This window comes from Rhinatrema bivittatum, chromosome 3 (assembly GCF_901001135.1).
Source record: "Rhinatrema bivittatum chromosome 3, aRhiBiv1.1, whole genome shotgun sequence".
NCBI lineage: Eukaryota > Metazoa > Chordata > Amphibia > Gymnophiona > Rhinatrematidae > Rhinatrema > Rhinatrema bivittatum.
This window is the reverse complement of record NC_042617.1, coordinates 549,287,265-549,308,894: the sequence shown is the minus strand read 5'-3', so window position 1 is coordinate 549,308,894 and position 21,630 is coordinate 549,287,265. Positions and strand designations below refer to the sequence as shown.

The 21,630-nt window shown below is 41.4% G+C and overlaps 1 protein-coding gene across 1 annotated transcript in view; it reads right to left on the bottom strand.

The window, feature by feature from the left end:
• FAM184A (family with sequence similarity 184 member A) overlaps positions 1-21,630 on the bottom strand; it is a 474,419-nt gene that overhangs the window by 111,411 nt on the left and 341,378 nt on the right. The window contains 2 exon segments of the mRNA XM_029596418.1: positions 3,467-3,620; positions 4,717-4,929. Coding sequence (XP_029452278.1) covers positions 3,467-3,620; positions 4,717-4,929 — 367 coding nt within the window.

Here is a 21,630-nt window from a genome sequence, read left to right as displayed (position 1 = left end):
CACTTGGAAGCAACAAGAATTAAACAATTCTCTTTTCTGAAACTAGCAAGGGTCTTGATCATCAGGAATATTGATGGATAGGCATACAGATGATTTCTATGAAGGAAGACTATGTATATAGACATCTTCTATGAAGGAAGATGGTATATGTTTTCTGCCACATTTCTGCTATTCAGAACTTTCATTTTGAATTCTAAACAGACCTTTAAAATCCTGACCTCAGAGTTTGCATAAAACACTTCTATATCAATTTGTGTTTCTGACTTTCTCAAATTTGATGTCCTGGACCTGGCAGTATCAACACTTTTATAGAATTTTCTTTATCCAATTCACATACTCCTTAAGACTAATCAAGTAACTGTAGCCTAGCAAAAATGTTAAATTGCTTACAGGCCGATACAGTACAATGCGCTCTGGTGGAGCTCTGGTGGAGCGCACTGTTAACCGGCATTTGGACGCACGTTTTCGATGCGCTAGCTTTACCCCTTAATTCAGTAAGGGGTAATAGCGCGTCGAAAATGCGCGTCCAACCCCCCTGAGACTAATAGCACCCACAACATGCAAATGCATGTTGATGGCCCTATTAGTCATTCCCGCGCGATACAGTAAAAACTGCTTTTCTGTGCACCCTCCGACTTAATATCATGGCGATATTAAGTCGGAGGTCCCAAAGTTAAAAAAAAAAGTTAAAAATAAAAAAAAATAAAAATTTGAAATGGGCCTGCAACTCGCAGGTTGGAAACCGGACGCTCAATTTTGCCGGCATCCGGTTTCTGAACCCGTGGCTGTTAGCGGGTTTGAGAACCGACGCCGGCAAAATTGAGTGTCGGCTGTCAAACTTGCTGACAGCCGCCACTCCTGTTCAAAAAGAGAACATAAGAACATAAGAACATAAGAAAATGCCATACTGGGTCAGACCAAGGGTCCATCAAGCCCAGCATCCTGTTTCCAACAGTGGCCAATCCAGGCCATAAGAACCTGGCAAGTACCCAAAAACTAAGTCTATTCCATGTAACCATTGCTAATGGCAGTGGCTATTCTCTAAGTGAGCTTAATAGCAGGTAATGGACTTCTCATCCAAGAACTTATCCAATCCTTTTTTAAACACAGCTATACTAACTGCACGAACCACATTCTCTGGCAACAAATTCCAGAGTTTAATTGTGCGTTGAGTAAAAAAGAACTTTCTCCGATTAGTTTTAAATGTGCCCCATGCTAACTTCATGGAGTGTCCCCTAGTCCTTCTACTATCCGAAAGAGTAAATAACCGATTCACATCTACCCGTTCTAGACCTCTCATGATTTTAAACACCTCTATCATATCCCCCCTAGTTGTGTCCCTAGCGCCTCTTTTTACCACAGGCCCTAATTTAAATAAATTAACTTACTGAATCGCCCGCTCTCCTGCGATTTTTACTGTATCGGCCCGTTAGTATATATACTACACATGCATTCTGAAGAAATAGGATAGCTTTAGCATTTTTTTCACGACTGTTTTTCTCTTAAGTATAATTTTCCAAAATTAAAAAAGTAGTCAGTGTTTAGATGAAAAATATTTGATATAGCCACTTAATACAAACAGAATTTATATATTACAAACAACGGACAAATTTTCAAACATTGCTTTGCTGCAAAATCCACAGGTTCTCTTTATCTGCAGACTTTGCATTAAATGTCAAAGGGAAAATATGGGCATAATTTTCCTTTGAAATTTACCCAGGGACTTTTGAACCTCTTTTTTGTGGGGGTAGATTTTTAATGGAAAATGTGCACTAATTTGAAAATACAACCTGCGCACATTATTTTCCAATCTTGCCCAAACACCCCCCCAAGATTTTTAGGTCTCTGACTCTTGTCAAGAACAAGTTTCATACAGATGTGCCTTTTCCACAAAAGCCATAGGCTATGATCAGCAACTATGGAGAGTTGAAAAATATATAGCACATATGCACAATTCCATGCTGTTGCACCAGTATTCCAAATGGTCTCTTGGCCCACAACAGGCTGTGCCTACAGCATCCAAGACTCCTTTCCAGGCTGCTTCTGCAGCATGTCCAGAGACTTATGTCCAGTCTGCTTCTGCAGCAGTTCAAAGATTCAAGCTCCAGACTGCACCAGAGCCCCACTCCCAGCCGAGTCACTTCCTGCCATGGCCCCACTCCAAGCCAAACCAGTTCCCACCAAAATTTTGTTTCAGACCAAGTCAGTTCCTTCGATTACTCCGCTCCAGGTAATGTCAGCTCCTGTCATTACTCTACTTGACATCAACAACTCACCATCAGGGAAACTCCCTAATGTGCAGTTATGTGCAGTTGCTATCTATGAGGAAACCACTCTGTGATCCCCTCTTTTAATAGCTACTGGCTTTGTTATTATTTTTATATTGCAACCATGTACTACTTGTTCATACATGAACCATGTGTTTCATTTCATTTCAATTAAGTGTCCTCCCCCTGGCGGTCAGCTCGACCCTGTGCAGCGTTCCCGCTCCCTTTTATGAATACTTATCAGTTCCGACTGAACTCCTGCGTCTCTACAAGGTCGAAGTCACCTGCCAGACAATGGCCGTGTTTCGACTGCTTGTCTGCTTCAGGGACCATGGAGGAATCTTGCTCACCAGCTTACGGTTCAAATTTCTTTGCCACTTTATGGTTTGAACAATTTCGAAGTACCTGTAGTTTCTCTTATATTGGAGGGAAACATAGGTTGAGTTGGTGATTGGTAATACTCTGCTTGAGCCAGCCCCTGTGATGACTATTCCAGATCAAGTCAAATCTAGTACCCCAGTGGATTTTGGGGGTGTCCAGAGACCACCCATTGGAGAGAGGGGGGTATTCTGTCAGGATCAACAAGATTTAAACCTGCAATCCTGAGACTTTCAGGCTGTGAATCTGCCACAAGGTTGCTGGTGATCCTGGCAGTCTTGGTATATTTGTCCTGTTTCCTGGGACAATCAGACACCCCCCCTGATGTCTTCCACTTGAATCAGTGCTGGGTGTGCCCCATATTCCCAGCAGTATAGAAGGCTTGCTCATAAGGTACACAATGCGGGTCCAACAGCGGTCTTGGCGTCTGCTCCACAGAAGCGCTATCTTTTTGTATCCTGATTTCCAAGCCTTGTTTTAGTCCAAGAATCCTAGTCTTGTTCTAGTTTAAGTAGCTTGTTCCAAGATTCCTGCAATTGCATTCATTTTCCAGAATTCCTGCAATAGCATCTTCTTGCTTCACAATTCAGACTCTGCTACCCATGTGTCTCTCCTGGCTCTTCTCCAGTTCCTGACCACCACCACCGTGTCACCACCTTGCCTCTCAGGAGTGCTCCTTCCCTCCAGGGCAGCTCTGATTGCCAAGCCCAGATCCCTGTGATATTTATGTAAGAAAATCGGTATTTACTGCATAAACAGATTAGAAAGTTGTCCTCCCCATGAACACAATAGGTATGACTAGATAAAGAATTGGAAGGTACCTAGCATAGCTTTCCGTTCGTCTTCCAGCTCAAAACGCAGAGTTTGAAGTTCCTGCTCCATCTCCAGTCGAAAAGTTTCCATTACTTTTCTATGTGAATCTTTTACAGCCTGAAGTTCCTCTGAATATTTCTGTTGTAAACAATCTTCAAGTTTCTGTGAAATTGGGGGAAAAGGCAAAAACAATTTTATGCAGCTAATACTATGAGCTAATTGGCACATAAATGACTATATAATCTTTTAAACTATGAATATTAAAAATAAAAACATATCTTGAATACATTAGATTAAGTGTAGCAAAGCCAAGTTTTCCTGTAGAAATCAGTACCACTGCTACAACAGAAAGAGGACTTAAAATGACTATAGGTCTATTTTTTCTCTAATTAAAAAATAATATTTGGGAAATATGGTATAGTTTGTTAGTCTAATATTTTGTACTACTAACTTAAAAATAAATAAATGACCTACCAATTGCAGGTGAGTCAGGAGGGAGTACAGTTTCTAAAATAAACTAGATAAAACACTTTATATAGGGCACTAGAGTTACTTTATGACATCAGATTATAAAGCCTTAAAAAAAAGTCTTGCATTATTCTCACAAAAAATAGTTATAGGTGGACGGTGGAAATTTCATATAAGGTAACCTTGATTCAACCAGAGTTCTGGTGCCGATTTTTAATCATCATTTTCAACTTACCCACCCAAAAATCCAATATTTTAATCACAAAAACTTTTTTTTTATATTTTGAAAAATTATTTAAAATCAACATTTCTCCATATAACAAAGAAACTTAACTGAACCTATCGCCAGTGAATGACCTAACACGGCTGCATTTTGAAGATTTTTTTCTTCTTCCGCAGAGGACAATGCTGTCCTTGCTCCGGCAGCTCAGGAAAATAAATGTTGAGCAGATGTTACTGCCATAGCTGTTTTCCTTGGGAGTGATTAATTGATTTGAATGTGTGCATATCCCTTCTGTGTGGAGATCTGGTTTTTTAAGAAGCAGGCAGAGCTAATCTTGGTTTTGGACGTAAAGCCCTACCTTTCTCTGGGAAATCTGAAGTACAAGATCGTAAATTGAATAGGAAAAAACAAGATATTCTCAGTTGGCCTCTTACAACTTGGAGTTATCTGGTAATCCTGTAGGATAAGTATAATTAAAGGGAAGTAGCATTTAGTTCTTTCCTCTTTTACAACATTATTCTATAGGCACACCCTGTATAGTATAATACAATGTGAAAACACACATGCCTTTTGTTCCTGTTCATTTGTTTCCTCCAATGTTTGAAATGCAATAAGATGAGCTTCTTGTAAGGACTTTTGTCTTTGCAAATGCTCTTCCTCTAATTCTTGCAGCTCTTGGGTAAGCCGTTGACGTTCCTGAGAAAACTGGGATTGCAATTGCTGCAGGGAGTTCTGGGACTGGCAGAGCTGCATCTCTAGATTTTGTTTCAGCAAAGAAATCTAAAGGAAAAAAAAAAAAAAAGCATAAATAAATGTTAATGCATAAGCTAAGTGCAAAACCCCCTCCAATACTTTTAAATTTATTTATTTTATTTATTTAACATTTCTTATATACCGATATCCGTTCGCACATCGTATCGGTTCACAATGAACATAAAACTTTGGGCATTGCCCTTACATATAACACATAAAGATGGTGAACTCAGTAACATATAGATAATCTTCGGGAGGAGCCCTTAGATATAACAAGCATCAATGGGGAGATGCTGATTATAATAATTATAACTAGAACTATATACATGAAAGTGCACAGTACAGAATCAGCAGACATAAAGGCGTTCATACCAGGATATCAATCTAACAATTCACATGGGGGTTTATGTAATAGGGGGTGAAATGGAGTAGGCTTGCCGAAAGAGCCAGGTTTTAAGTTTCTTTTTGAAAATGGGGGTATAAGTCTCTATTCGAATATCATGAGGCAGTGAGTTCCATAATGTGGGTGCGGCAAGAGAGAAGGCTCTGTTAATAGTAGAGGAGAGTTTAAAAGATTTGATAGAATGGGCATGGAGTGTTCCTTGGAGTGCTGGGCGGGTGGGTCTATTGGAGGAACGGGGTGAGATGGGGGGGTTAATCCAGTTCAGGTTAGAATTTACTAGACTCTTATGAATGATCGAGAGTGTTTTGTAAAGAATTCGTGACTGTATAGGGAGCCAGTGTAGTTGAATAAGTGTGGGGGTGATGTGGTCTCTTTTTTTTGTGTTTGACAATATCCGAGCGGAGGCATTTTGTAGGAGTTGAAGGGGCTTGGTGTGTGATGCAGGAATGCCGAGTAAGAGTGCATTACAGTAGTCGAGCTTCGATAAAATAATAGCTTGGAGGACTGTGCGGAAATCGTTGAAGTGTAGTAGGGATCTGAGTTTCTTTATTGTTTGAAGTTTAAAATAGCAATCCTTTATTATGGATTTGATGAATGGTTTGAATGAGAGGTGATTATCAATAATAGCTCCTAAGTTGCGAGTGTGCGAAGGGAAGTTGGTAGCTGAGTAAGCAAGAGGGATGTCAGGGAGTGGTTGTCTATTCGATATGATTAAAAGCTCAGTCTTGTTAGAGTTGAGAGCAAGGTGCATGTCCTTTAGGAGTTGGTTGATTGAGGAAAGACAGGATTCCCAGCTATGTAAAGCAGTTTGGATGGAGTCAGAGAATGGGAAAATGAGCTGAACGTCGTCAGCATAAATAAAATGTTTGATATGCAGGTTAGTGAGAAGCATGGTCAGGGGAAGCATGTATATATTAAAAAGCGTAGATGAGAGTGAGGAACCTTGGGGTACACCTTGGGGAAGACTGATGGGCTCAGATTCATTATTGTCCATTGAGACAGTGAAAGAGCGATTCTGGAGATACGATTGAATCCAATCAATGGCCTTGCCTGTGATCCCAATATTTCTGAGAATGTTGAGTAGGACATCGTGATTGACTGTGTCAAACGCAGCTGAGATCTATACGACTGAGCAATATTACATATCATGAAGCAGAGAGTTAAGTAACTAGTCAGAGATCTATTGGCAATCACATGCTAAATTTCAATTTATAGTCACTGATAACAGCTAAGTCCATTTTTCCAGAAAATTTGTGAAAATATCCTTCGGTTCCTGTCAATCTATAAAATTCAATTCATTAGCATCTGAAAAAAGATGAACTACAGAGAATGAAGGAAGTTCTTGCCTCATGTCTAGCAGATTTTGTAAGGACTTTTACATAATTGTACTGTATGTAGCTGATGAACAGCTATCCTAGGTGTTAACATAGCAGATTGGAATATCTTTTTTGCCATGGTTTCCAATAACTTGGTATCTTCTCTTGAAGTGGTACTAGAATGCATTTTGGCATACTTTCCTTTTTCAAAGTAGATTTTACTGCTACAGACTCATGTGGAAGTTGCACTTTTTGATGACCAGCACAAAGTTGAACTTTGTATTTGAGAAAGGGTGTCTTGCCATATTCTTGTTTGGAGTTCTTGTAGTAATCCTGAACCGGACCAGCTAGTACTTGGTTTTAGGGTTTTACTATATTTTAGAAGTCCAAACATATCTTCTCTAGATTCTGCCTCCTGCTGGTTATTATTCCACCTTTCACACACTTCAATTCAGATTACATTCAGGTACTGTACATATTTCCTGTAAAGTAAATTTTTACCATTTTTTGACATAAACAGAATATGTCATCCTCCAGAGGAGATTTACCACTGAGAGGTTGTGGAAATGAGTCCAATGAGAGATAGGTGGGCTCATCAGAATCAGAGTGGCATGACAGAAGAATACAACAATTGTGATCTCTCTTGAGTCAGAAAATACTACAGATGGGTCTTCTGAGGTAGTCCTATCTTTAATTGAAAGTAAACCATGAGATTTAGACTGTGACCTAGTTTGCATCATTTTGGGTTTGAAATGATATGGCAGAATGGTAGATTGAGTTTCAAACTTAGATTTTATGGACTTCAATGAGAGATATTGTTCAGGTTGGAATTGAGGTGGTGGAGAATTTGGTATATTAGTAATAGTTATTTTATTAATTCAAACCACATTTTCCCCACAACAGGATAATGCTCCTGCCTGGGAGAAAGAATCCCAGTAGATCTGATTCTGGAACCAGAAACAACAGATTGTTTTGCAATAACCAAACCGCTCTTTGTTGAGCAGTTCTTCGTTGTATGTAAACCGGAGTGATTTGTAGTCCCTACAAGAACTTCGGTATATAAAAATTAAAAATAAATAAATAAATAAATAAATAAATAATGGATTCTTTGTTGATAATAATAATAATGTTTTTAATTTTGTTGATAATAATGGATTTTTTTTTGTTATATTGTTTATAATAATGTTTTAATAATAATAATATAATAATAATAATATTAATAATAATGTTTATAATAATATTAATAATATTAATAATAATAATAATAATGTTTATAATAATGTTATAATAATCTTTGTTGATAATAATGGATTCTTTGTTGAGCAGTTCTTCGTTGTATGTAAACCGGAGTGATTTGTAGTCTCTACAAGAACTTCGGTATATAAAAATTAAAAATAAATAAATAAATAAATAAATAATGGATTCAGAATGAATTGCTTTTATCATCTGTTCGGTGCCAATATTTGTATCTTGACACTAAGAAGTTGCTGATGCTGACAAGGAAGTGGTACCTCTACTTGTTGATACCACCAGTGAAAATACTGTTTGAAATAGCTGGTGCTAGGTTAAACTTATTTTATTAATATCTATATAAATAAAAATGTAAATGTTCGTTTGTTCAAAATCTTAAATCTCCGAATGTTCTTCACAGATTGCTTTGAAATTTTGACAAAATGTTGCATTCGAATACGCGTGTGTTTTTATATACCTATATTATATAGATGTCACGCCTGTGACAGGTAAAAACATGCTTTTTCTGGAAAAACAGCGCCATCTGTTGGAAGTACAAGCAACACATGCTATCTACACTATAAAAGGGCTCTGACCGACGGCCCGCAAATGCTCAGTAGAGAGTAGCTCTACCGCGCATGTGCAGACCATTGAGCTCTGCGCTACGTGCTGGGTGTCACAGAGGGGAAGAGGAAAGGGCAGATGAGTCGCCGCTCCGAGAAACGGCTCAGCCCGTTCCTCCCCGCTGGGGAAGGGGGGAGGGAGTAGGGACTGCCGGACAGTTACACACAGGAGGAGGAAAGGGTAGAAGAGTCGCCGAGCCAGTCCGTCCACCGCCGGGGAAGGGTGGGAGGGAGTTGGGACGGTTGGAGCAGAGCAAATGCAGTAGAAAGCAGCTGTAAAGAGATCACAAGCAGCTGCAGGCTGCAGCAGCCAAAGCGCAAAGAGCTGAACAGAGAACAGCTCGCCCTCCTCCCCCACCCCCTGATCCCGCAGATGAGGAGAAGCCAAGTAAATATTTTTATTTATTTATTTATTTAGCATTTTTCTATACCGACTTTCCAATTACAAAATTATTGATCAATTCGGTTTACATTTTAAACAATAACAACAATGACAAGTAAATGTCTTACAATGAACAGGTCGAATTAACTTGGATTAAGATATATGGGGGTAATAACATAATTAAGATATATGGGGGTAATAACATAATTAACATGAGCGGTGCCTAATATAGGCTAGAGGTTGGGTTTTGATAATAGACTGCCGAAGATAATAGACTGCCAAAGATAATAGACTGCCAAAGATCATGTGATTTCTAGAGAAGATCTATATAGTTCTCTAGCGTGTTACCACTGAGGGGATATTGGCAGGGATATTTCGCAGGTTGATGTTATGGGAAAGCTTGGTTGAATAACCAAGTCTTGAGTCTTTTTTTAAATGTAGTGGAGCATTGCAGTGATCTGAGCTCTGATGGGAGAGAGTTCCAGAGTTTAGGCCCAGCTGTGGAGAAAGCTCTTTTACTTAATGCTGACTTCATCGGTGGAATTTGAAGGTTGTTTTTGTAGGCTTGTCTCACTGGTCTGGAAGATGTGTGGAGTTGGAGAGGGAATGTGAGCTCGAGTGGTGCCAGGTTGTGTATTGCCTTGTGGGTTACTGAGAGCACTTTGAATAGTATTCTGAATTTGACGGGAAGCCAGTGTAGGCTTTTTAAGATGGGTGAGATGTGGTCTCTTTTGTTGGACTTGGTTAAGATCCTCACTGCAGCGTTCTGCAGCATCTGTAGCGGTTTTATGGCGTTGGCAGGGAGACCCAGTAGAAGTGAGTTGCAGTAATCTATTTTCGTGAGAATGATTGCTTGTAGAACTAATCGGAAGTCTTTGAAATGTAGGAGTGGTCTCAGTCTTTTTAAGACTTGTAATTTGAAGAATCCATCCTTTACGATGTTATTTATGAGTGATCTGTAATTCATTTGGTTATCAAGTATAACTCCTAGATTTCTGACTTGTGGGGTTATTGTTAATTGAGTTGACAAGATGGTACTTGGAAGTGTGTAGGTTTGGTTTTGGGAAATGAGGAGATATTCTGTTTTGTTTTGATTAAGGATCAAGTTGAGGCTAGTGAGTAAGTTGTTGATGGCTTGTTGGCAAGAGTTCCAGGGGGGGGGGGGGGGGGGAAGGCAGTGCTGTCAACCCACCTGTGGATCTCAGCTGCCACGGGAAGAGTTTACATGGACATCGCTCCACCCCCACTTCCAGCAAAGCACCGTGACGAAAGTGAAAGCCAGAGCCCTGCTCCCTCCTCCCTCTCAAGCCCCCGATCGGATTTCTTAAAGGCACAGGTCTCCCAGAAAGAGCAAAGTAAGCTAGGCAATGTGTCCCAAATCTGTTGCAGTGCCTGGAACTTTGCAAGCTCTTGCGAGTGCACAACAAAGACTTAGGTGGGGAGGGGACAAAAATCCCGCCCGTTTTAACTGTGTGAGAGAGAAGTGTGATAATGTGCACTGAAGGCGAGTGTGAGTGCCAGAGAGAGAGGGAGACTACGTGAGGGATTGTGTATGTGTGTGAGAGGGATTGGGCGTGCGGGTATGAGGGACAGAGGGAGAGTGTATGTACAAGAGAGAGAGAAAGGAAGCCTATGTAGGGGGCTGTATGAGAGAGATTCTCTACCCCCCCCCCCAGCTCTCCACTTATAGGTTACAGTGCAAGGGGCTGAGTGTAGAGGGGAATGGGAGAGCAAAGGAGTTGGGGCCTGTAAGGAAAGAGTGAAAGGGGTCTGAGCCTGTCCCTCCGCCACCGGGGAAGGGGGGAGGGAGTTGGGATGGCAGGACCATTACGCCTCGTGAGATCCCCCTCGGCCACCGCTGCAGCTCCTACCACCGCCGCCTCTGGCCCTTCCTGGTGCTGTGGGGGGGGGGGGGGGGAGAAGCGGAGCAGAGCAAAGACGTTGGAGGAGAGGGGACAAAAATCTCGCCCGTTTTAACGGGCTTAATGGCTTGGACTACATATTTTACGATTCCATTTTAATGTTTCCGATTGCATTGTTAAATTGAATTTTCATAGATTTCGATTTATTTTCATTTTGATTTAATTATTTCATGTGACATTGCGTTGGAATTGAGCTGTGTCGTTTACCATACCGTTCATTTAGTGAGTATAGTTTATGTTTTTTCTTTTTTCATTCTTTTTCATTTCTAGAATTATGCGGTTTACATCTACACACGGATTGCTTCTCACATGGACAATTATATGTTGCGTGTTCTAGAGTCGGCAAACCAGACAATCTCTATATCTGCACAGACAATGGAACAAAAAATATTGTATACCCATAAGCATTGTGAAATTAAACATATTCAAAACGTGCTCTCTCTCTTTTCTTTCTTTTCCATTTAACCAGACTCAGCCACAGCAACGTGTCGCCGGGTACAGCTAGTAATTAAAATACATTTTTTCTGGAGGCTCATAAAAAGAAATGAAAAATACTTTGACCAAAATATAAAGAAAATAGTAAACAAATCTGAAGGCAAAAATTAGATGAGCAGCTAAAAGAGCACACAAAAATGCATCCTTTTGCACAAGTGGGAGAAAAAATTCCGAGGAGACTCTGTGGTGGCAACAGCTGCATGGGAACATCATTTTGTTTTTTCTGAACTCTGAAAGAGTTTTTATGTCTTGGCACAATCAGATGACGTTGCCCATCTGTGTGGCTGATTATTATTCTGCTTATTCATACAGAAAATATTTACATACATAGTTTTGATATTTTGAAAGCATGGCACAACCTGGAAATTTTCAAAGTAGAAATATGCACATACATTTACTTTGAAAATTCTTCCTAAAGTCTGCAGGTATTTTGTATCCATAGACTTTAGCCCTGTGCAAGCTGTTGAAAATTACCCTTTTTAATTATTTTATTTTATATATATATTATATTTTAGTTGTAATCCACCATTTAGGGATGAAGAAAGGCAGGATATCAATATATGCTGGAGTTTTAGTAGTTTATTACATTGTACTTTGGTATTTAGATGGGAAAGTGTAGGATGGTGTTTTGTTGTTTCTTTTGGAAATTCCTATATTTTTTAATATTGTATTACGAGTGGCCTATTTTTCATGGAGAGCATGGGATGGGGCTATTCAGTATACTGGAGACTATTTTGTATTGATTATTGGGAGCCTGATATTCAAAATAGACTTGGCCAGATAAGGTGGGCTTATCCAGTTAAATGGTGCAGTTGAATGGTTGCCACTTAACTAGATAAATCACTTATCCAGCTAAGTATTTTGCTGCAGAACTTGGGGCAGGGAATGGGTGGGTTGGGAAGCAGTTGAGTTAGCTGGATAACTTATCAACTTATCCAGTTAACTCTGGTTAGCTCATAGACTGTCCTATATTTAACTGGATAAATATATCTGGCTAACTTTAGTATATCCAGGTATATTCAGTGGAACCGCTGTGCCACTGAATATGCAGCATTAGTTAGGTAGATAAGTTTATCCGACTAATTAGCAGAGCTGCATAGCAGCTGAATATGGGCCCCTGTATTTTTATATGTTATGTAAATCATTGTGGATTCATATTTGCACAGGTGGTATAAAAGTTTAAAATGAAATGAACAAATGGGAGGAGTAGGCTTTTCCCTGCTCCTTGACCTCTTTTTAAGCTTTGGCTCCAAGGAGTCTGACCAGAATGAGTACGTGAACCTTTCACATTTATGGACTAAGTGCTCAGAATTTAAGCATATGTTCTGTTTTCATGTTTTTTTGTTCCATGGGGGTGGTCTAACTTAGATACTGTTTTTATTTGTTTTATAAAGAAATATATATCTATTTGAAATGTAATAACTGTTTATCATGATAAAATATTTTTATGATAAACTTAATACTTAGATACATACTTACTTACAGATGTGATAATTTCATTTTCACATACATGATAAAGTCTAAATTGGTGCAATTTGTTTGATCCTTATTTGATACTTTGTGTTTATGGTTCAGTAGAATATGCTATCTGCATGTCCATCCAAATTTCAGATAGTAATTTTTCTTTCTTTCTTTTTTTTTTTTTTTTTTAGAAAGAACTAGAATAGCTTTTTGAAACGGGGTTTTTGTTTTGCACTTATTGTACCACCCAGTGGATGGGGAAGAAAAGTCGTACACCTGAGTTTAACTGTTCCAATTATATAAAAATGATTAGCAAACTGTGCACCACTATTAGGAGATGCTGACGAGCAAGGACCTGAGACCCTATTTTAAATGTGTTGCAGTCTGGGAAGCTGCAGTCCAGGTGTGAACCCTTGAGCCGAACTACCCTGGGTAGAGTAGGTCGGGAGGCGGAGCCACAGGCACAGGTCTTCACCCGGGAACCAGGAACCCCCCAGGAGGAGCCCATAGGGTCCTAGAATCTTGGGACTTAGGAGCACAGTAAAGGTCTCTATAGAAAAGGCCTGGGCAAAGGTAACCCACAGAGTCCAGCAGCAGGGAGCAGGAAGGCCCGGCGAGAGCGGGGCAATCAGATAAAGTCTGTAGCCTGCTGAACAAGCAGTAGAGAGCAGGCCCGGGGTCTGTAGTATGCCGCGGAGTGGAACAAACAGGAACAGAGTCTGTAGCGTAGCGTAGGCTGTGACCAGCAGAAGGTAGGACTGGAGTCAGTAGCGTGCAATGGAGCCAGACCGGGCAGTGAGTAGAATGGATATGAACCCAAGTCAGGCTGGCAGCCAGTAGAAGCAGTCTCCGGTGCAGGCAAGGGTCGGAGGCTGGCGGCAAGCAGGAGCGGAGTCGGGCACAAGCGGAAGTCAATGGCAGGCGGCAGGCAGAAGCGGAGTCAGGAACAAGCTGAGGTCAGTGGCAGGCGGCAGGCAGAAGCGAAGTCAGGAACAAGCTGAGGTCAGTGGCAGGCGGCAGGCAGAAGCGAAGTCAGGAACAAGCGGAGGTCAACCGGAATGCAGAACAGCAGATGCGCAACTAAGAACTACTAACAGTAGCGACCCTCGTTGCAAGGCAATGAGAAGGCAGACGAACGCCGGTTAAATCAGGCTTGGGGCGTGGTGTGGTTAACCCAGGCGGGGCCAGACTTCCGGCGACCGTGCGTCCATAATGCGTGTCCTCGTGCACGCGGCGTGGCAGCAGCGAGATGACCCAGCAATGGCGGACGCCCCAAGGGCCCAGCGGAGCCGCGAGAGCGGCGTTCCCCCCATCGGAGGTGAGCCCTGAGCACAGCAGATAGAGGGGAAGCGGTGGAGACCACAACAAAATGGGCCTGGCCACGTGTGTAAACCCCAGTATGCGCACAAGTGCCAGGCTCTCCGAAGGGGTGGGCCAGGGTGGGGAGGGGAGGGGCAGTGCATTGGGCAGGCCAGGACAGCACCACTGTATGCTGTCCCGCTGCCAGCGCATGCAATTTACTTCAGATCTGGCCCTGAAGTAATTTGAAAAACAAGAAAAAAATGTATAGAAAGGATTTAGGGGATGGGGAGGGGAGGAGAGGGGAAGGGGAAGAGAGTTTAGGTAGGGTGATAGGGAAGTTCTTTCCCAGTCCGCTCTTTAATTGAAGCAGAGGGAACTGGGAAAGGCCTGATTGTGTCACCGCACGTAATTTGCAAAAATTCACCACCCAGTTGCGCATGTAGATCGTAAAATCTGGGGCATAATTGCGTGCGCATGTTATAAAATCCGCACATCTATGTGCGCATGCCAGGAACTGAGTGCACATGGACCCGTGTGTGCAAATTTTAAAATCTGTCCCATGGAGTTTTGTTACGCAGGCCATGCTGAGCATGGTAGACTGACACTGAATAGTCATTAAGGTGGGCTATTGTTGGAGTCATTTTTTGTTACTTTTGCTGAGGACGTATTTAGAGGTTAGGCTGTATGGATTCAGAACTCTCACCTAGACACAGACTAGTTTGAAGGCCACAGGCCAACCTCTGAGTGAACTCATATTTACTGTTTTGTACAGAGAAATGTTTATGAACAGGCCAAGAGTTTGTTTAATTAGTTATTCCTGTAAGTTTATGATGAGAAAGCAAGCAATTAAGTTATACTAAAGACTGAGAGAGAGTGAAGGCCACACAGCTGCACCTGAGATTGATAACACCTCAAAGGGATGGAACAACACTGCTTTTCCCCAAGCATTTAGTGTATAAAGAGTAATAACACAGAGAGAGAGAGAGAGAGGGAGAGAGGGAGAGTGCTCTTCTGGACATGAAAGCACAGGCTGATTCTTTGGAAACATGTAAGCTTTTTATATATATGTGTACCAATTGTTATTATCTACCATTACTTCTTCTATGTGATATGATTTTATTTGTTCTATTCTCCTATTGCTCAAATAAACTTACTTTCCTAAGTACCTGGAACTGTGATATACTGAATCAAAGGAGCCTATCTTGCATAGGCTCGGCGGTGCACGTAAGTCCCGGGGCTTGCAAAAGGGGGCATTCCAGGAGCAGGGCCATTGGCAGGACCGAGGCCTCCATCACTGCTGCTGTGCTGGGGGATGGAGAGCCGGTGTGCGAAAGTTATGCCAACTTCTTCGATAAAGGTTAGGAGGGGGATTTAGGTAGGGCTGGGAGGTGGGTTAGATAGGGGAAGGTGGAGGGGAAGGTGGGAGGGAACGGAGGCAGGCTGCTCGGCGTGCGCAGGTTGCACAATTTTGCACACACCCCCTGCGCGCGCCGACCCTGGATTTTATAACATGCACGTGGCAGCGCACGCATGTTATAAAATCAGGCGTAGATTTGTTCACACCGGGTTGCGTGAACAAATCTGCGCCCGCGCATACCTTTAAAGATTTGCCCCAGTGTGTGGCTATTTGTGTAGGGAACAAACTCTTGGGTTCAAGCTCCCAGGTATAATCCCAGTAATTGTGTGTTTATATTGGGTAAGCCCCCGAGGTAGTCCTGTGTGCACGCAAGTGGTAAGCCCCTCAGGTAACACCCAGTGTAGACCTCAGTGAGATTAGCCCCCCCAGGTCAGAGCTCCTGGGTAGAATGCCAGTGTGTACGGTCTGAACCTGGAACACCTGTTTACTCTGACAAATCAGGTATCTCATGAAGTCAGATTAGGCTAACCACATACCTCTACCAGAATGGAGATTGCAATGGATAACAGAAGATACTAATACCAATTGCCGTAGACACTCCTGGCAGATGAGGTATGTTTTGCTATTTTAAATTGGCCAGACTTCTGGGTCAAGCAAATTCCAGGTGCACTTTAGCTTAGATGGGTCTTAGATATTATTGATGAGGGTCATATGACCAATTACACTGAGTGAGCAATGGGCTAATAGACTTTGCTTTCCTTCTTTAGTGAAAAAATTTTGTAAACTGCAGACTGAATTACAGGATGTGAACTATTGAGGAGATGACTGGAGAAACCAGAGAGAGAGAGAGAAAGAGATTTTATGGAGCTGCCTTAGTTATTTGGACAGGTGGTGAAGGAATTTAAATTAGTCTGATAATAGTTATGTTGAGAAAAGGTGTATAGCATGTGTTTAGGGAAATACAGCATAGCTTCACTACTTAATTGCCAAAATAATTCATTTCACTTTTTTCTTTTTATATAGATTTTTCAATATATAGTTTCAGTTATCAAAAATATTATATATTCTATATTATCTCAAATGCCACAATAGCAAGCCTGTCAGCGTGCCTCTGCAATTTGATCGTTTGCGGCTTTGAGTGGTGTAAATACTACCTCCCCACAACGTTTGAAAGATCAATTTGAAGATACTTATGTCAATTTGAAGATACTTATGTCTCCATAGAGGTAATTCTTAAAGAAATGAATATGCAAAAACCTCATCTGGATTGGCTCGACAACGGCAGAGGTTTCACGTTTCCCGCTTCATCAGGAGTCTAAGTGTATCATCTTATAGTAGGATATTTGTTGTTCCTTCTCACATGAGAAACTGAAAACTTGGCTGTTCACTCAAGCCTTCCCTGATGAGTCACTCCTCAACTAGCGAGGACACACTCCTCACCCTTATCACCGTTTCCTCCTCTCTTGGATCCTATAACTACTTCCCTGCCTCATTCCTGCCCCTGTCCTCCCCTCGCCCCTTCCAGATGTCTCCTCTGCACATTATCTAAAGGAACTGTTCCGCTCGAACTGCATATTAGATCAGTGGCTAAATTAGCACCTCATGTTGATTGATCGTTTGTTATTTGCTTTACACTTTAATAGCGTTTTGTTAAACTAATTCTCTCTTAATTGTCCTGAATTATACACCCCATTCATTGTAACTTTCTTCTAATTAATTGGTTACCCCTGGTTCCGCTGTAAACCAGTACGATAAGACTTTTGTCTTGAGCATCAGTATATTAAAAGAATTTAAATAAATAAATAAATAAATACATATTCCAACCCTTCAAAAACAAATCAAAATTAAATTAATAAATCTTAGGTACTTAGCTTTTTTTTGGTGGCAAAAAATTCTTGAATCCTTATATGGACAGCATCTCTCCCACTTTTTTCAAAATAGGAACAGAGACCATTTCACCGGTAGGCGTCAGTTTAAATCTTGTAATGCAAAACTACCTGACCAAACAGGACCCGACTGTGTCATACCTGATTTCATCTCGTGGCTCATATCAAAGTCATAGTTCTTTATAGAAAACACTTTGTAAATCCAAACTAGCATTAAGTCCATTCAGGTGTACTGTCTTCAAGTGATGTATCCATCTTTGTTCAGACTGTAGCAATAGGATATTTAAATCTCCACCAAGCCAGCAAGGACGCACCTGTTCTAGTATGCATACTTGTAGTTCGTCAAAGACGTGCAAGAAGTCCTGACAATGCATTACCAGAGGGGCAGTAACACTATTGTTCACTAAAAATGAGCGATGTTCAATAAGTCTCGTCTTCAGAGACCACTTTGTTTTGCCCTGATAAAATTTCTCACAAGGGCATTTGATGACAAAAATCACCCCCGATGTCATACAGGTATATGAGATTTTAAATGTACTGTCTCCTGGATGGATGTGAAAAATTGAGGAAGTATTCATCATAACGTGGCATACTGAGCATGTGCCACAAGCTAGATGTGAGCCTCCAATGCTGGGCAAAGGTTTCATTGTAGAGTCGGAATGGACTAGTTGGTCCCTCAAATTTGATCCTCATGTATAAGTACACCGTGGTGTCATGTGAAACTGATCATGGATTTGAAAATATGCCAGTTTTGAAAAACCAAATTTTTCATGGTTTGAGCCATGGGAGAAAAAGGAATGATGTATGTTAAAACATCCTCATCTTCAGTTGGCCAGGGCAGAAATAGCCAATCTCGATGAATATTTTTAGCCCGTAAATAGGCGTGTTTAATGCAATGAGCGGGATATCCTCAGGCCAAGAATTGTGCTGTTAAATCTCTTGATTGATGCTGGTACTCACTCTTCAAGGTGCATAGCCTACGAATTCTAAAAAATTGACTCATCGAAAGATTTTCTTTTAGATGACGTGGATGTGCACTTGTGAAATGAAGTCATGTATTTCTGGATACTGTCTTTCTATATAAAGTGGCAGTGAAACCACCAGTTGTCTTGGTAATTAAGCTATCCAAAAAAGTAATTTGATGTTGTTGAAAAGTAGCTGTGAAAAGTAGGTGATTATTACAAGCATTTAAGCAAATCATAAGAGAGTAAAACTCTTCCTTTGACCCTTGCCAAAGAATCAGGATGTCATCAATATAACGTTTCCATGATATAATGTGTTGAGAAAATGGATGGTTGCACTCTTAAGAACATAAGAAATTGCCATGCTGGGTTAGACCAAGGGTCCATCAAGCCCAGCATCCTGTTTCCAACAGAGGCCAAACCAGGCCACAATAACCTGGCAATTACCCAAACACTAAGAAGATCCCATGCTACTCAATCCAAATCTTTTCAAAATAACCCATATAAAGGTTTGCCAGGTCCCCCCAATTTAATTGGACTTCGCTACAAATGGTAGAGTGAGGTCCAGCCTGTCACCAATCCTGTCTTCAGAAGGTGACTTCATCTTCGACGATTCCTTTGGTTACCACCTCTTCTGGCATACCTCCCTCCATACACCGCCTATGAGGATGTATTTTCTAAACAAAAGGCCAATCTCCTCCTGCCTCTTCGTCGGTTTGATTGTCCAATCGACGACCTTCCTGGAACCATGCCTCCTTGTGAACGCACCTATCCTCTGTTGTTACCTGAGACAAAGGCCATGACTGAATATATTCTGGAGAATCTGGCAAAAGGGTTTATCCGTCCATCGATGTCGCCTGCCGGAGCGGGATTCTTCTTTGTGACCAAGAAAGACAGATCACTCAGACCATGCATCGATTACCGTGGTCTAAATGCTATCACCCGTAAGGATAAATATCCCTTGCCGTTGATTTCTCGACTATTTGATAGTCTCCAAGGTGCTACCATCTTCACGAAGCTGGATTTATGTGGGGCTATAACTTGGTGAGAATCCCCCTTGATGACATCTGGAAAACTGCCTTTAATACTAGAGACGACCACTATGAATACTTGGTGATGCCTTTCGGCCTTTCCAATGCACCAGCTATATTCCAGCGAATGAAATTTTCAGAGATCTGCTATATATCAAGGTCGTGGTCTATCTGGACGATATCCTCATTTTCGAAGGACCTCGACATCCATCGGGCCGATGTACGAATGTTACTACCATGCCTATGAAAAAACCACTTGTTTGCAAAACTGGACAAGTGTTTGTTCGAGAGGTCCAGTTTACCATTCCTTGGCTATATAATCTCTCCTCAAGGCTTCTCCATGGATCCAAATAAATTGAGGGCAATCTGGGATTGGCCACAACCAGTGAGACTTAAAGCGCTCCAGCACTTTTTGGAATTCCTTAATTATCGCCACTTTATCCCGCATTATTCCACACTGGCTGCTCCTCTGACGGCCCTGACCCAGAAGGGCCAAAATACATGGGATTGACCACCCGAGGCCATTACCGCTTTTCATCGTTTGAAAGAAGCCTTCTGAAAGGGATCCTGCTTACGTCACCCTGATCAGACTCGTCCATTTTTAGTTGAGGTGGACACTTCCGCCATTGGGGCTGGAACTGTTCTAAGTCAATGGACAGCTTCTAGTACCACCTGACCCATGCTCATTCTATTCTCGAAAATTTTCATCAGCAGAGTAGAACTACAGTATTGGGGACCACAAACTGCTCGCATTTAAATTGGCTCTTGAAGAGTGGCACCAGTGGTTTGAGGGCGCACAACATAAATTCACGGTGTTCACTGACCATAAAAACTTAGAACATCAATACTATCCCCCCCCCCAATAAGAGTTCATTAAATGCAGCAGATAGCGCTCTAAGTAGCTTATAAAATCCTGCAGAGAATCCATCCATCCCTGGGGCCTTGCCCATTTTCAAGTCTTTAATTGTCTGTTCTACCTCCATTTCAGAGATTTCCTTATTTAGACAAGCTTGCTGGCTTGGATCTGCCTGAGGCACTATCATATCCCTTAAATACCCCATTATTTGAGATGCATTGATATCAGTGTGGGGGTGATATAGTTCTTTATAAAATTGGGAGAATCGAGCCTTAATATTCTCATTGTCATTAACCATCTTTCCATCGCTACCTTTAATTTTTAAAATCTGATTTTGAAACACCCTAGCCTTAAGTTTCCTTTCTAGCAACCAGCTTGCCTTGTTATCTCCTTCATAATGCTCCTGATTCACCTTATCTAACTGAAAGGCAATCATCTGTGCATCGAGATCCCTTTATTCCACTCTCAATTGTTCCATTGCCTTCCCCACTTGAGCTTCTGCACACTGTTTATGACGGACCTCCAGGTTGCCCAATTGAAATAACTCTAATCTTTTCTTGCCCCTTTCTTTAATATTTGTAGCCCTAGCAATTAATTTACCTCTAGCCACTGCTTTAAAGCAGCTCCAGAGGGTTCCCGCCGACACTTCCCCATTTTCATTCTTGGAAAGATATAATGCCATCTCTTTCCTCAACGTCTCGCTAAAACCCTTACCCTCCAATAAACTTTCATTCAACCTCCAACAGCCGATCCCAGACTTTCCACCTGGCCCTGATAGTACCAACCAAACAGTTCTGTGGTCAGACCATGCAATGCTATCAATCTCAGCTTGGTGTACTTTATTAACCAGAGATTTATCTATCCAGAAGAAATGAATATGTGAGTATACCTTATGAGCCAGCGAGAAAAAAGTGTAATTCTGCTCTAAAGGGTGAAGAAGGCACTAAATATCCATTAGTTACCAATCTGCCATCAATCCCTTCAACCCCTTGCAGCCCACTGGAAGCTCCCCCATAACCCCTGCTATTATCTAAAAAGGGTACCTTGTAATATTGAAATCCACTCCTAAGATAATATGCTTTTCCGCCCAATGTTGCAAAAGGTTCAAAAACCCCTCCAAAAACTTCCCCTGGTCAGAATTTGGTCCATATACATTTCCTAAAAGTGTACACTTCTTTCCCCGGAATTTAAATTATTAGATATCTATCTTCTACATCTCTTATTACTTACATAGAAACATAGAAATGACGGCAGAAGAAGACCAAATGGCCCATCTAGTCTGCCCAGCAAGCTTCACACATATTTTCTCTCATACTTATCTGTTTCTCTTAGCTCTTGGTTCTATTTCCCTTCCACCCCCACCTTTAATGTAGAGAGCAGTGATGGAGCTGCATCCAAGTGAAATATCTAGCTTGATTCGTTAGGGGTAGTAGCCGCCGCAATAAGCAAGCTGCACCCATGCTTATTTGTTTTACCCAGACTATGTTATTAGCCCTTATTGG